A 17,257-nucleotide genomic window follows, 5' to 3' on the forward strand; every position below is an offset into this window, starting at 1 on the left:
ACCCCCTTCAGAGACTCAAGGGGGTGGGCGGTCTGGCGTCATGTTGACTGACATGATTGTCACCAGCAACACAAGTGCGCATGAGTGGGGACGGAGGGCGAATTTTCGCACCGTGCCCACTCATGCGCACTTGTGTTTCCCTTGTTTGCGCATGCCCATTAGGAGCCCCTCGGCCTCCTAATGGGCATGCTTCAGGCGAAGATTAGCCTGTGCCCCTAAGCCACGCCTGGCACTGTTGGCAGCGCCAGTATGGGCTGAGAGGGGCTGCCAGTCTACTCCAGGTCAGTTCGTGAACAAGGCGCCAAGGGGAGCAGCAGAGGTGGCGTGGACCGGCTGAGGTAAATTTTTCCTTTTATATTTAATTCCCTGCCAGGCTGCCACCCACCCCCGCGCCTGCGCGAACCCCCTCCCCCCCCATCCTATTTCAAGCAAGTAGTTATGTCATAAAAAGGCAGCAGTAAGAGCATTCGAGATGTGCGTTTATTACAGGAAGTGACGTTATTTTTTCTGTTCACTTTATTATATTTATTGCGAAAAATACACGCAGGTGACAGTCACAAAGTTTTACAAGATTTGGACCGTCACCGGTATATTATGACTGCTTATTGCTTAAGTGCTTTCATATTTATTTCATTTAGGGGAGTTTTATGTAGCGTGAACTAGACCCGATAAATTGGGTATCAGAGCGCTTTACATAGCAGTTTCCACCTTTTGCACTAAGCGTAATTGGACTTTCTCTTTGTGACTTTTGAGACACCAGTGAGGAAAAGTTACACAAGGTAAGCGCTTGTGTATAACAAAATTAAATGAGTGTGAATTATTTGGTTCAGCACCATAAAATAAAAAGTAGTCTTTATTTTACAGGTTAAATGATATGAAAATTCAGCTCCAATTTGTACGTGATATAAAAATTTACATCCAACTGAATTATTTGTCTGACCACATCACTTGGCACAACAAAACATTAGACAACAAAAAAATTAAGTTTAATCGGAAACAAATAAAGATCATATATTTACAATGATAGGAGAAGTGGAGGTTCTAATTCGTTTACGTTTTATAACAGAAGAAAATAGCAAAGTGTTAGATTAATTGCACACCTCCTAACTTCACTTTCACTGGATTTAATAAGGGACACCACACGCCCTTCATCCTCAATGCTTGCCTGATAGTTGCTGCTACAATACAGTTAACGCTTACCAGCTAATTGCCAGCATCCAAACTAGCGTTTATAACTTAAATGAAATAAAGTCTGACCATTCCATGCTCTAGTGTTGTCCCTCTATCAGAATTAGGGTTTAGTCTCCCGAAAATCCAGGGCATGGGCCCCTCCAGCAGGCACGCGTTAGCAACATTCAAGCTGAACTGGGTAGAAGTGTATACCTTCCACTGTGATAGTCTAATCGCATAACTAATAGCTGCCTAGAAACTAAAATCCATGCCAGCAACCTTTTTGAATCCAAGTACCACAAGCCCGCCATGCCTCAGCAGCAGCAACAGCACCAACTAATACTCATGAGAGAAAAAAACGACAGTGAAATAAATAAAGGCCAAAAATCGAGAAATATGCGAAACTTCGCTGTTCATAATCTTTGCACACCTAGTTTAAATACACAGACACCAAGTTTCCGTGTGGTATGTACAGATGAAATCTGTTCAACATTACACAACGGAGCGCTCTGACCATATTTATTCATTCATTCAAAGAAACACCGCCTTTTTATGTTACCTGCTATTATTTTATAGTGGGAACGTGATTGCTGGTAGCAGGTGTAGTGAGGAGAATTTTTCTTTTGAGTTTTAGGGTTAGTGAGGCGTGTGATTGAGTGGTGTTTTGATCGTTTAGTGCCTTTAATCCTCAGACCATGATTGCCGACAAAAAATGAGCTTGCTGGCGGAGGCGGGTCGCCTCGATCTGTTGGCTTAAGCGGGGTGAATGGAGGCCGCCCTCTGTGGAGGGCCTCAGCGGGGGTCATGGTCGGTGCTGGCTTGCTCGCCGTGGCGCAGGACCCCCAGTAGCAGGGAAAGCAAGGTAAGAGGGAGGGGACGCTCCCATGTGAGGAGATGTCCTGAGGGCTCGGCTGGCAGGCCGCTGGGCATGGGTGGTGCCCGGGCAGCCTGCTATGCTGAGCAACATGGGGGGAATACACACATGGGAAACCCAGAGGGTAAACGCTGATGCACAGGGGCCGACAGCCTTAAGAAACCAGCTGACGGCTCTGTTGTAGCGCAAGTGACAGGACATTGCTGCCAAGGTTTCAGATTGCTATGTGTGAACTTTTCATAATTTCAGTGTAATTATGAGTGACATTTCAATGACTATGACTGACACAATCTCTTCACCACATAGCAAACAAAACAGGAGAAAGTTGATATACACGAGCCATTCCCAGGCCGGAAAAAAAGTATTTTTAGATTAAGTTTGCTCTATGAGTGCTGAATGCTACTTAGACGGTTGGCTGTGTGTCGAGACACTGTTTAATAAAGTGTAACATGCCGGGCCAAAGAGCAGGTTTCCATGGCAACCACATTAAAGGTCTCTGGGCCCAGCTCATACTGCCCCAGCTTGCACTGCCTCCGGCACAGGTAAACAGAAGTTGAGGGCACCTCCTGTAGGAGAGAAAAGCTCCATAGGCAGTACTGCAGAGGAGCTAAATATGCGTGACAACACATTTTAGTGCGGTGATGCGGGGGCACACACTACAATGTGTTACATTAACGTCTAATGCGTTGCACTTGGCAGGGCTGACTGGAGCGGTGGGCGGGACCCTAGGAACATGTGCGCATCTAGAGGCAGAGGGACTGGGGGACAAGTCTTGTGGGCCCGAGCTGCATTAGACCCTCATTTGTGGGAGTCTTTGAGGGGCGCTGGAGGGGGAGGGGGTTCTGGCACTGGCTGGTACTTACTAGCTGGGAGGGAAAGAGCAGGTAGGCCAGGCTCTCATTTAAAGCAGCAGATGCTGTAGGCATGGGGGGTAGGCAGGGGCAATAGCCCTGGGAGGCACAGTTGAACAAAGCAAGTAGCGGAGAATAGGCCCCCCTCTACCCAGTGCCAATATTCGTAGTAAAGGGGGGAATTTCGGGAGCAGGCACCAGATGCAGCCAAGGAGTATTTGGCATGGGAAGTGTTAAGGGATGAGACTTTGTGGCATGCTGGGCAATAGAGGGGCACCTTGCTGGAAGGAGAGGAGGCCTACAGGGGAATAAGCTGGACATGTCACAGGGCCTGTTTACAGTGACTGAGGAAGCACAATTATAATGGAGCAATGGAGAGGAGGAGAGGTAGGAGGCAGAGCAAGGCGAGGGCCAGCTAGTTGCGGGTAGAAGCATTTTAGTGGGGGCAGTGGAGAGAAGACCTTTTAGTCACTGCTGTCCATTCCATTCTCCGGGCGTGCATAGAGGTCCATTGTTTACCTGCATGTGCCTGTGATGGTTCAAGACTTCTTTGTCCATTATGTGGTTTTAGCGCATTCCACATTGGTTAATACGTGTATTATTGAGGTGGTGAAGGCTTAGCTTACTATATCACTTGGGGCTATGGTGAGTGCTGTGCTTGGAAGGTGCTATTGGCATGATACAAAACACCACAGTTGTGCAGATGTCACACACAGTAAAAGCACCACACGCTGAACGGCAGGAGGCTATGGCAAGAAGGGTGCTTGTTGCGGCAGAAGCAGGTAGTTCAGCGGGAGTACAGACAGGTTGTCGCAATACTTGCACATGGTACCATCACAGATGCATCAAAAACGCAGTAAAAGCTGCAGACTTTGGCCAAGAATGAACTTAGTGCATGTATTCAGTGCAGCAGAAGCAGCAAGGAGCGAGCAAAGCGGGCGGCTGCGAGGCATCAAGCAGGACCATTTGGTTGTCTGCCCTTACGCCTCACTACTTTCAAATGTCACCAGCCGCCACTGCCTAAAAAGCCTATTTCCAGGACTTGAATTGAGAACAAACAATGTTGAAGTCGTGTATCTGTGGCTCCTAAATACATTTTAGAATGACTACATATGGTACAAATCTGGCAGCAGATTTTCTCACTAATGCATGATGCAAAGTACTTGAGGCCATCCATTGGCTACTTCAGATACAAAGAATACATTTTGGGAGACCGTGTGTGGTGCAACACGGTCGTTGGGTCTATATAGGAGTCCAAAAAATGTATATTGGAAACTGAGACTAATGTCATATGCGTTTGGGTCTTGGCTTTAGTACTATAGCTGCTCATATTTATCCAAGCTTTGAACCGATCACCAAAGATCAAATATGGAATTCTGTCTCATAGTTTTCTGCAGCACTATAGTATATTTACCATTGTTTCTGACCAGATATATTTGAATGTTGCTCTGTATAAGGAAGAGGTGTAAATAACATTTTTTTCAAAAAGATTTGATTTGATTTAAGCCATAAATGGTTTAGGATTTTGTTTTCCGAAATCTGGTGTAAAGGGGTGCTCCTGACGAGATGAACAGAGGTACACACTCCTTATCAGGTTGTGTAATCTGCACAATATACATCAGTGGTTGAGCTTCTGGGAGTAACAGTACTTTTTAGAATTTGCTAGGCAAGGGATGAACACGGGAAAACTGGAAATGTTGGCTATGTTAGTTGCACTAGGAACTGCCATCATCGCACAGTATTTATGTATATATAAAGCACTTCAAACAAAAAAGAATCTCAATCAAAATATATAATTGACTGAAAAAGAAGAGTCTACAGCAGTTTCCAGAATCTCTATGTAGAGTCGTTTTTTTAAGGGATCTTTCCCGAAGTGTGCCATTGAAACAGCTAAATAAATATTTAATAATATGGCTATTACCTGAATCAAAAAGATCTCACTTCTAAAGATCTTATAGCTAGTTAGACAGTTGTTCCCACAATGCTTTGAAAAATGTGTTATTATTTGAACTGTAGCTGTCTTGTGCTCTTGTTCTTTGGTCTGGCAATTGTGGAAGGAAATAGGTGCTAGAATCCACCTTGAGTGTTTCCATACACACTGCAGAATCTGTTCTTTATAACAAAATACTGTGTTGATAAATATAAGTTATCTGGTGATATTCCTAGACCTATATTCTGCTAATTGATGAGTTGAAATGGTTGTAATGTTTTAGTGCATATTGGCATTTTTTCTCTGCTTTCCCCTTCCTACCGTCTTTTCTTCCCCCTTTATTGTACCGTCAATTGGCGATTACGTTTAAGAACATTTAAGGTTTGTATTTCATTTGCTGACTTTAAACCCCTAAAAAAGCAGGTTGATCATCGTTATGGAAACTAATATGCACCAACATTGTCAGCCTGATATTGATGGCTGCTAACTTGCATGTGTTACTTCGAATTTCAGGCAAACGTCACTTATTCAACATAGGCAGACACAAAGGCCCCACTCATCAGTGGAATACCCATCAACATCACCATGTGGTCATCGTCGTAAATTACACATTCTCGCCTCAAGCATGTCATTGCAAAAAAAGAAAGCCCTGCATGCAGGTAAGTCTCTAATATTCAGCTTATTAAATATTATATTTACCAAAGTCACAGTTTATGTTTGTAAACTGTAACTCTATCTTGAAGAAAATTTTAATGTATTGAAAACAAGATGATTTGGGGATCTACAAGGGATAATGAACTTTCATATGCGCCTTGTGACTTTACGCAATATTATAATGCTATAGGTGTGTTTGTAGTACATTTGTGGAAAAAAGAATTCCCTGCAGACATCATATAAAAATCTTCTTTTTACATGTGAATTTGTTTTTCTGTAGTGCCGATAGTGTTAGTAGGGATTTGGAGGTGAGAATGCCAGACAGCACAGTGAATACCTAAACCAGCAACCAGTCACTTGAACCAGATTGGTCAGCGGTAATACAGAACGAAAACCTGAAGTGACAGTTTTTTTTGGATTGTCTAATCTCCGAGCATTTAGTTCAATTCGGTTGTGTAAATCAAGCAAGTTCAAGAAGTAGTAGCTTTGCACATGCAGTAAGCGCATGACAATTACATAAATCTTGCTGGGTGTATGTAAGAATGTTTTGATTGGCCAGCTTTCAGCATCAGGTAGTCATGGCACCATTAGATTAGAGAGTTTAGGGGCTGCTTGCCCATGAAGGTCCATGTGCACAAGGCATACGGGGTTGAAATTGTCCTTTCATTTTATTTGGAGACCAGTAGAGAGACATCAGTATTGTATCCATAATGTGGATCATTAGTTTGAGGCCCAAGAGAAGGCAGGCTACATTATGTCTTTGTATCTTGTCCACCATCTTTGCAGGTGGACTCTCACAGATACCATTACAGTAGTTGATCCTGATGATGGATGTATTACGTTACAACGCAGGCTATTACAACGCCTGCCTTTACAACGCGGTTTTTACATCGCATACCATTACAACGCATAGTGCTTTCAGGCGCTGGATAGTGAATTATTTAATTTACTATTCCAACTCCAGTCCCCGTGGACACTAGGGATGGTGTTGGATAGTAAATTAAATCTATTCCCTATCCTAGAGCGCCCCCTAGCGCAATGCGTTGTAATGGTTTGCGTTGTAATGACCGCGTTGTAAAGGCACTGCGTGGTAATAGTTGCGTTGTAAGTGATGTTTCCCCCTGATGATTACTCGGTAGTTGATCCTGGTGATTACTCAAGCTACCTCAAGTTCAATCTTTGCAGGCAGGCTAAGCAGAGGCAATATTCCATATTGATTGCATTGATGGTAATACACATTGTTAGGGATATTGTTCATCTGGTGTTATAACATTTTTGGCATTTAAAGTGTCTCCCAAGTGCCAGATCTTTTGAGTAGGAGATGGTGGAGGAACAGGTTGGGAGGTCTGTTAGAAGAATGACATGGTTTACATAGTAAACTTCATTCTTTGAGGCTTTAAGGCATAACCACTTGTGGTTTGTCCAATTGTTCTTACGTGCTAGACATGGTTTTAGTTTGTTTTACAATAAACAGAATTAGACTGTACAGAGGAAACATCATTCGATTTGAACAGGTCTGAAAACTGACTATTTGTTATGTGTAAATGTTTCTGATGTTTTTTTGCCACTAGAACCCTCCTTATGAGCAGCAGTATTCCACCCAGAGTGATAACTCTGTGTATAGTTCTGCTGCTCACTATTCTGAGTGGCCGGGTCTAAAAGTTCCACGTCTGCAGACTCTGGATAAAATATTTTCCGGCCTACAGACATAGGCTGGTTTCACCAGGTGCAGGGGTGCATCTGGTGAAACACTGCAACAAGTGAGGGCATGAACATATCATGGCATCCATTAGCCCCCCAACAGCATTATGAGGAAAGCATACAGTGCTCTCCTTAGTCTGTCCCTGGGCCCCTCATCCCTTGTCCCTTTTTGAAAGCAGGACGGCTATGGGCCAAATCACAGAGCCCTGGGCTATGTATACTCTTCTCTGTACTCCCCCCTGCTCTGAGCACCCCTTAGGGGGCACAAAAACATACCCCTAGAGTGCCCCTACCCTATCCTAACTCCTGACCCCACCGTTGACCCAAACCTGTCTTCGCACTTACTCTAGCTACCAGCTCAGATAGGTGGAGCCTGTCTGTGGTTTCTCTCCAGAATCCATTAAAACCACGCAGAAAAGGAGCCTGCATTCCTGGGCCCTGTGGTTATTACTCATTTTGTGGAAAACACATTGCAATCAGTGAGTTTTAGTGTGGGGATACTATTCAGTATCACAAATTCTGGGCCTTTGATATCCAGCCACCAAAATCTACCGAACTTTTAATGAGGGCCTAAGAGTTTCTTAATGGATGGAACATTTTTTTTTTCTCTTAGGATTTTTTCTATAACAGTTATGGTCTTGTGAAGCTTCAAAACTAGATAATGTATGTATTATTGCTTACCACTGTTATCTCCTTACAAACAGGGATCATGCAAGACTGTTTGCATCCTTAGGCAAAATAACATTTAGCCGCCCTTAAGTGAGCAGTAAAGTCACCTTTGCAGCTTGTAGTGACTCCTGCTTGTGGTGCCCTCTAGATTGACTGTTAAAGGCAGGGGAAACCCAATAAACCCTTGTAGGCTTGGGCACAAGTAAGTTAAAGTCAAGGGATGCTACAAGGGACTTATTTGAAACAGATTTCAATTCATTAATGAGTTGTACATATGTAACGCACTCTTATGTATCCACAGGATAACCGTCTTATTTCAACTGTAACAAATATATTGGTGGAAGGCGAAAGGAACATATAGAGCAAGAATCGTATTCAGTGTTCAAAAAATTCTTTATACTGCAACAAAAGTAGGGAGACAAATACAAATAAAGTAAAGCAAAAAGGTCATGAACAGAGATCAATCAAATTTTCACTACAGTTCATAACTCAGAACATCAACTCCAGATATTTAAAGACACAACCAAAATTAATTAATAAAAAAGGGTTGCGAATTGGTGACAGGGCAACAAAACAGGAGATGATGGAGTGTCGACGTTTCGGTCTAGGTAGCAGTCGTCAGATAGACCATCATCAGGACGGTGTTTTTCTATGCAGGAAAAACTCCCTATGCGAAATGATAAATGCAACATAATCAACAAATGTCTTTGAAATTAGAAGTACATTAGTAGAGAAATACATTAATAAAGAAATACATGCTCTATGCGTCAGATAAAACTTGTGTAACCATTTTTTCTCAGAGGTCACTCCTTCCTAGTAACCACTGAGAAACAGTTTCTAAAATAAAACTAAGGCAGTATAGATCAAATCATAAATCTGCGTGTCTTGACATGATAAAACTAATACGTTAAAACAATAATGAAAACATATACAGTTATTCATTAATAAAAAGAGGAACAAATGTTCATTTAAAAAGCTTGACAACGATTTCATTTGAATTCGGCAAAAATATTTACAAACATTTCTAAATTCCCACATACTTAAAATTACCATTCAAATTGCATTACAAACATTAGTGCATTTGTCCGAACATCAATCAGAAGAGCTTAGTTTGGTTAGTCACCTTGAATCCTCAAGTGGATCTTTTATGAGCACGGAAACAGCAGTGGCATGTGGCAAAAATGTCGCATATGAGTGCGGGAACAGCAATGGCGTGTGGCAAGGATGTCCGACACGGAGCTTCAACTAAAAAATAAGTGGAGTCCTATGAGAAGTCGGAGTCAACAACCATAAACTAAATTTGTATGATTGGATAAACAAAATATCATACCTTGAATTAAAGGAATACGTGTTAAGGCTGATTGCCAGATTTCACGTGAAGATATAACATCAAAAGTTCCTGTTGGAAGTTAATATTGGGTTGTTTTAATGATCTGTAACATATTAGAAAACTAAACAGTTTAACTGTAGAAATGCGGCGCTAAGTTATAGTTCAGATCTGGCTGCACGTTACTACTGAAACCGATCTATGTTTAAAGTGTCAACATCACATAGCAGAGAGGAGGTATCAATTACCGCTAGTCAGAGTATGATCCGTTTTAAAAACTCACAATGCTCATGAGTTGCTAGTCTCAGATGGCATATGGACCTAATTGAATTCAACTGCATGTTGAAAAAACTCTGGAGCAGTGTTATCTTATTGTTACAAGTAAAAGAAAAGCCAAATTTTTACAGAACGAGGGCTTAGAATAACTCGCATCAATTATGTTCCCCTCATCACTAAGAAGGCTACTTACTTGAAACAGCGTTGAGAGCCGGCATAAGGACGCGTCGTCGTCAGTTGTTTAGAAACAATGACAAGACTCGAATCAGCGGGTTTTATGTCCGTGTACCGGAAGTATTCCGGACGGGAACCGGAAGTGTACCATCCTTCAGTCGTTTCGTTCGTTATTTATATTGTTAAAACCTTGGTTCTGTGTATTGTATGCCATGTTTTTTAAGATAGGCAAATGGCATATGTTTATCTATAGAAATTTCGGTGATTTTGCAATGTTAACACGGAGAGACACTAACGGTCGCCATCTTGGATTGGGAAATATTTCTGAAACGTAGCCCTATTGTAAATGGGTCAGATTAACTGCATGCTACAATGTATGTTTTACGGAATTGAGAAAGAAATAATAAAATGCCAAATTTGTAAAAAAGCGCTAGTATGTCAGGATTCATTGTGACAGAACCAACAGTATCAGTCATAATGCAAGTCGATCATCGTTATTGATACAGAAGTTGAAAAGCAATTACACCAGTATTATAGTGATTCAAGCATGTATATATCCAGTTAGACCTGTTAATGTTGACAGACTTCAAATAACAACACTAGTTGACCAAAGACTTCTAATGACTAAAGGCATGCCAGGGCATGCCATTCTGTACATGAATTCAGACCATGTCTGACTGAGTCTGCCAAGCAGATCCAGCGTTGTTCTTTGAGAGTTAATAAATGGTCTACATTGGGTTGCCTGATTGTGGGTTTTATCACTTCTACCACATACCAGAGAAGTTCATGTTCATTGTGATTTTTTAACGAATAGTGGTCAACTAATGGGGCATTTTCCGTCTGGCAGCGAATTCTTGACTGATGTTGTAGAATTCTTTTTTTAATTGGTTGTGTAGTTTTACCGAAGTATTTGAGTCCACAGGGGCACTCTATGCAATAAACAACATTGGTTGTATTGCAGTTTGAGAAGTTCTTTAGGAGAAAGTTCTTGTTGTTCAAATTGAATTGTTTTAAGTTGGCGGTGGTAGAGCAAGCAGCACAGTGGTTGCATTTATAATGTCCCTTTAATGGACTTAGTTGTCGCATGTTATCTACTAGTTCACTTGCATTGTCCTTATACGCATGTACTAGCTTGTCTCTAAGATTTCGGCCTCTCTTGAAGGCAAATGTTGGTTTATCCACCAATTCTGGTAGATCTGAGAGAAGAGACCAGTTTTTCGAAATCACCTTTTTAATTGAGTTGCTGAATGTACCAAAAGTTGTAACACATACCAGTTTGGGTTCAGTATCTCTTTCTTTGACCTGTAAGAGTAGGTTTCGGTCATTGTACCAAGCCCGTTTTAAAGACTGTTTGAGTAATCTGTTTGGATACCCTCGCGAGAGCAACTTCACTTTGAGTATTTGTGCTTCTTTGAAGTAGTCAGCACGTCTAGTACAATTTCTACGCAAACGTAGAAATTGACCAAATGGTAGGCCATCTCGAAGGGCTTGGGGATGGCAACTGTTATATTTTAAAAGGGTGTTTTTAGCAGTTGGTTTGGTGTACAAGGTAGTATACAAGGTGTTGTCTTCATTGGTTTTAATAGATATATCTGATATAGTTGTCGTTCTCAGTTGCAAATGGACGGATGAAGAAATCTGCATATTGTGCCAGGGGCTTGAGGATGGAATTGCACCCTGACACAATAGGACGTCCAGGTGGATTGGACTGGTTCTTATGGGTTTTAGGCAATATATATATTGCAGGGACGGTTGGGGCTTTATTAATGACATGGTAATCCAACCACAAAACTGGAGAAACGTATCCAGGATCTAACAAGGGCAGGTATCGAAGGAGGTTGGTTAAGCGACAAAGAGGCATCATTCCTCATTAATAAAGCCCCAACCGTCCCTGCAATATATATATTGCCTAAAATCCATAAGAACCAGTCCAATCCACCTGGACGTCCTATTGTGTCAGGGTGCAATTCCATCCTCAAGCCCCTGGCACAATATGCAGATTTCTTCATCCGTCCATTTGCAACTGAGAACGACAACTATATCAGGGACACGATGGCAGTCATTAACAGAGTTGAAAACATTCCCTTTGACAGCAATGTAGAACTTCTAGTGTCCATGGACATTGAAAGTCTATACACTAACATCCCGCAAGATGAGATATTAAGCATTCTACTCACTTTGCTTGATGGTAGACCAAGACCCCATCAGGTTCCATCGGAATATATTATTGAGTGTTTGAAAATTCCGCTTTGTGAAAACTTTTTCATTTATGAAAAATCCTTTTACCAACAGCTGAAAGGAGTCGCCATGGGCGCAGTTTTTGCCCCGGATATTGCCAATATCTATGTGTCCAACTTCGAGGAAAATGTCGTCTATAGCTCTATCAACCCTTTCGCAGCCCATCTAAGATGTTGGCTGCGTTACATAGACGATATCTTCTTTATTTGGCATGGTAGTTCCACTGAACTGACCAGTTTTCATGAGTGGATCAATTCTCAAAACTCTAATTTAAAATTCACCATGGTCTCTGACAACCTCAGTATGGACTTTCTAGATATATCTATTAAAACCAATGAAGACAACACCTTGTATACTACCTTGTACACCAAACCAACTGCTAAAAACACCCTTTTAAAATATAACAGTTGCCATCCCCAAGCCCTTCGAGATGGCCTACCATTTGGTCAATTTCTACGTTTGCGTAGAAATTGTACTAGACGTGCTGACTACTTCAAAGAAGCACAAATACTCAAAGTGAAGTTGCTCTCGCGAGGGTATCCAAACAGATTACTCAAACAGTCTTTAAAACGGGCTTGGTACAATGACGGAAACCTACTCTTACAGGTCAAAGAAAGAGATACTGAACCCAAACTGGTATGTGTTACAACTTTTGGTACATTCAGCAACTCAATTAAAAAGGTGATTTCGAAAAACTGGTCTCTTCTCTCAGATCTACCAGAATTGGTGGATAAACCAACATTTGCCTTCAAGAGAGGCCGAAATCTTAGAGACAGGCTAGTACATGCGTATAAGGACAATGCAAGTGAACTAGTAGATAACATGCGACAACTAAGTCCATTAAAGGGACATTATAAATGCAACCACTGTGCTGCTTGCTCTACCACCGCCAACTTAAAACAATTCAATTTGAACAACAAGAACTTTCTCCTAAAGAACTTCTCAAACTGCAATACAACCAATGTTGTTTATTGCATAGAGTGCCCCTGTGGACTCAAATACTTCGGTAAAACTACACAACCAATTAAAAAAAGAATTCTACAACATCAGTCAAGAATTCGCTGCCAGACGGAAAATGCCCCATTAGTTGACCACTATTCGTTAAAAAATCACAATGAACATGAACTTCTCTGGTATGTGGTAGAAGTGATAAAACCCACAATCAGGCAACCCAATGTAGACCATTTATTAACTCTCAAAGAACAACGCTGGATCTGCTTGGCAGACTCAGTCAGACATGGTCTGAATTCATGTACAGAATGGCATGCCCTGGCATGCCTTTAGTCATTAGAAGTCTTTGGTCAACTAGTGTTGTTATTTGAAGTCTGTCAACATTAACAGGTCTAACTGGATATATACATGCTTGAATCACTATAATACTGGTGTAATTGCTTTTCAACTTCTGTATCAATAACGATGATCGACTTGCATTATGACTGATACTGTTGGTTCTGTCACAATGAATCCTGACATACTAGCGCTTTTTTACAAATTTGGCATTTTATTATTTCTTTCTCAATTCCGTAAAACATACATTGTAGCATGCAGTTAATCGGACCCATTTACAATAGGGCTACGTTTCAGAAATATTTCCCAATCCAAGATGGCGACCGTTTGTGTCTCTCCGTGTTAACATTGCAAAATCACCGAAATTTCTATAGATAAACATATGCCATTTGCCTATCTTAAAAAACATGGCATACAATGCACAGAACCAAGGTTTTAACAATATAAATAACGAACGAAACGACTGAAGGATGGTACACTTCCGGTTCCCGTCCGGAATACTTCCGGTACACGGACATAAAACCAGCTGATTCGAGTCTTGTCATTGTTTCTAAACAACTGACGACGACGCGTCCTTATGCCGGCTCTCAACGCTGTTTCAAGTAAGTAGCCTTCTTAGTGATGAGGGGAACATAATTGATGCGAGTTATTCTAAGCCCTCGTTCTGTAAAAATTTGGCTTTTCTTTTACTTGTAACAATAAGATAACACTGCTCCAGAGTTTTTTCAACATGCACTTGAATCGAAATTTGCCTGGCTTACGTAACGGTAAGTTTCAATTCTATTAAGGACACAGAGGCGAGGATTATGCTATATCTTCCTTCGCTTTAATAACATAAAGAAACCACAGCAGCTCAGGAAAAGATATAATAAGAACAAAGATGCTTTAAACATAAAGCATTGACGTAATGTTCAACAAAAAACCAACAACAACTCCCAAGAGTCTCTTTGCTTATAATAATAGTCCATAGTCCTTTGTCTCTGTCCATCATCACTATATAACCGGACTTCCCATCATCTTCCTCCTCTTTCTTCGCGCAGATCACGCTTAAGCCTCATTGGTCCTGTTTAGCACCGTCGTTGCCTGCCAAAAAAGGAACAGCATCAGCGAGGTGGCCCAGGAAATGCGACAACAAGGCGAGGAGCATTCAGTGAACAACACAGTACCGACAACGTAAAGGAAAACGCTTTACTTACTGCCATATGGGTGGGTAGAGACACCACTGTAGTCCGGGTGGGATAATCCTCGCCTCCGTGTCCTTAATAGAATTGAAACTTACCGTTACGTAAGCTAGGCAAATTTCGATTCTATGTCAGGACCGGAGGCTTCAGATTATGCTAGTTTAAAGCTTACTTACCACCAACTGAGCCAAATCCACCACCGGCTTGAAGTAAAACCTCTTGAAGGTGGAATCCGAGGACCAGTCCGCTGCTCGCATAAGGTCCTCCAGACGAGCACCCACCGAGAATGCCTTAGAGGCCATGGCCCCCCTGGCGGAGTGTGCTCCAAAGAGAGAAGTATTGATGCCCGCTTCCTGCATGACCCAACGCACCCACCGAGCAATAGTGGGGGAGGAGACAGCTTTGTGTGGCTTCCGCAGGGCAATCAACAACTGACGCTCGCCCGGAGGGCGCAGATCCAAAGTCAGGTCCTCATATGCTTTGAGGCATTGCACGACACACAACTTAGGAGTGTCAGTAAAGGCTGGATAAGAGATGGAACGCGACGACGTCTTAGTGCGTCAACCCACCGTAAAAGTAACCCCATCCGGGGAAAAAATGCGTGCCGAAACATCCAGCGCGCGCACGTCCGAGACGCGCCTACAAGAGACCAGACATAACAACATGGCTAATTTCGCCGAGAGCTCCTTAAGAGACAGATAAGAATTCGCTGGCCACGACAGGAACAGATTCAGAACCAAATTGACGTCCCAAAGGACGGAGTACCTGGGTTCCGGCGGCAGTGCGAGGCGAACCGCTCGCAGAAGCCGGCACACAAAAGGGTGTTCCCCTACCGGATGGCCATCGATGTTATCATGGCCCGCAGATATCGCCGACCGGATAGCATTGATCGTCCTATACGCTAAACCCTTGTCGGCCAAATGAGCCAGGAAATTCAGCACGGGAACAAGGCCGGCGACCATGGGATCCAAATCCCTTCGTAAACACCAACGCATCCACTTAAGCCAAGCGGATCTGTAACGCTTCGTCGTACTATCGGCCCATGCTTTGGAGAGCAAGTGCGCAGCCGACCCCGAAAGGCCCGGGAGCGTCCAGCGTCTCCTGAGAGCCTCCACGCCACGAGGCGGAGAGTGTTCTGCATGACGAGAGGGTGAGGTTCCTGATCCGGGCTCGTCAGGAGCAGAGGAAACAGGGGGAGTAGGATTGGAAAATCCCAAGAAAGTTCCAGAAGAACCGGAAACCATACTTGAGACCTCCACAGCGGTGTAACCAACACCAGTTCCGCACCCTGGCGGCGTATTTGAGCCGCCGTTCGCATGATCATGGAGAACGGGGGAAACGCAAACGGCTGTTCCCGACTCCAATCCTGCAAGAACGCGTCCGTGGCCTCCGCCAGAGGGTCCGGCCTCCAGCTGTAGAACCGCGGCAGCTGGTGGTCGAGACGGGACGCGAAGAGGTCCACCGAGAAGGGGCCCCAAAGGGAGTGTAGCCACCGGAAGACTCCCGGATCCAGTTTCCACTGGCTGGCATCCCTGAGATGTCGAGAGTGCCAATCCGCTACCTGATTGCGCTGGCCTGGCAGATACTCCGCCGTCACCGCAATGTGACGAGACAGGCAATAATCCCAGAAGTCCTTCGCTAAGTCCGCCAAGGCGCGGGACCGAGGACCTCCCAGGTGGTTCACATACCGGACCGCCGAAATATTGTCCATCCGCAGCAGGACACAGGCCTTGACCGAATCCTTGGTCCAACAGCGAACAGCGAAGAAGCCCGCTAGGAGCTCCAAACAATTGATATGCAATTGTTGTTCTTCTGACGACAGGCGCCGCCGGTGGAAAAATCCCCGCACCAGGCGCCCCAGCCCGACCTGCTGGCGTCGGACTCTATGATCAAGTCAGGAGCCGACCCGAAGATCGCTCGCCCATTCCATGCCTCCATGTGAGACAGCCACCATGACATCTCCTCCTTCACTTCGTCCGTGAGGGGGACCCACTGATCGTAACACATCCCACGGCGCAAATGCTGCGCCTTCAGGCGCTGAAGAGCCCTGTAGTGCAGCGGGCCTGGGAAAATCGCCTGGATGGAGGACGATAGAAGACCCACCACCTTGGCGACATGGCGCAGTGACGTACGGTCCCTCGCGATCGTCTGCCGAAGCAGGTGACGTATCTTTGCGACCTTCCGACCCGGAAGGCTCAAGACCGCCTGTACCGAGTCCACCACGAAACCTAAAAAGGTGATCTGCTGAGTGGGAACCAAAACCGACTTGGAGCCGTTGATGACGAACCCCAGTCTCTGAAGCAGGCCGACAGCTTGGCGCGGCTGTCCTGCCAGCACCTCTGGGCACTGCCCCATGAGGAGGATGTCGTCTAAGTATACCAGCATACGGACCCCCTGACTTCTGAGAAACTCCACTACCGGGTGGAGGACCTTCGTGAAGCACCACGGGGCCGAAGAAAGACCGAACGGCAGGGCGGTGAATTCGAACACCTTGCCGTCCCACAGGAATTGTAGGAAACGACGATGAGGGGGGTGGATGGGAACGACCAAGTAGGCATCCTTGAGATCCAGTCGCACCATCCAATCCCGAGGGAGGAGCACGTCCCGAAGGAGGTGGATCCCCTCCATCTTGAAGTGACGGTAGACCAACCACCCATTGAACTCCTTGAGATTGATCACAGGCCTCTTGCCCCCATCTGTCTTGTCTACCAAGAAGACGTTGCTGAGGAACCCATGTGGGTGGCGCGTTGATAGACGGATGGCTCCCTTGCGCAGCAAGTCTGAGACCTCCTCGTCTATCAATCGCGCGTCGGAGTCTGAAAAAACCATCGGGCGCGGGGGCCTCGCCTGAGTTGGTCGGTCGTAAAACTCTATATGGAAACCTCTCACAGTTTGCAAAACCCAAGCGTCGGCAGTGAGCAATTC

General features: G+C 44.2%; 1 protein-coding gene across 1 annotated transcript in view; it reads left to right on the forward strand.

Annotated features, from left to right (window-relative positions):
• The window catches only part of VWA3B (von Willebrand factor A domain containing 3B), a 981,637-nt gene that overhangs the window by 453,879 nt on the left and 510,501 nt on the right, over positions 1 to 17,257 (forward strand). Inside the window, exon 16 of the mRNA XM_086934174.1 lies at positions 5,339 to 5,484. Coding sequence (XP_086790300.1) covers positions 5,339 to 5,484 — 146 coding nt within the window. The remainder of the gene's footprint in view (positions 1 to 5,338; positions 5,485 to 17,257) is intronic.

Source organism: Lissotriton vulgaris, chromosome 8, assembly GCF_964263255.1.
Source record: "Lissotriton vulgaris chromosome 8, aLisVul1.2, whole genome shotgun sequence".
NCBI classification, from domain to species: Eukaryota; Metazoa; Chordata; class Amphibia; order Caudata; family Salamandridae; genus Lissotriton; species Lissotriton vulgaris.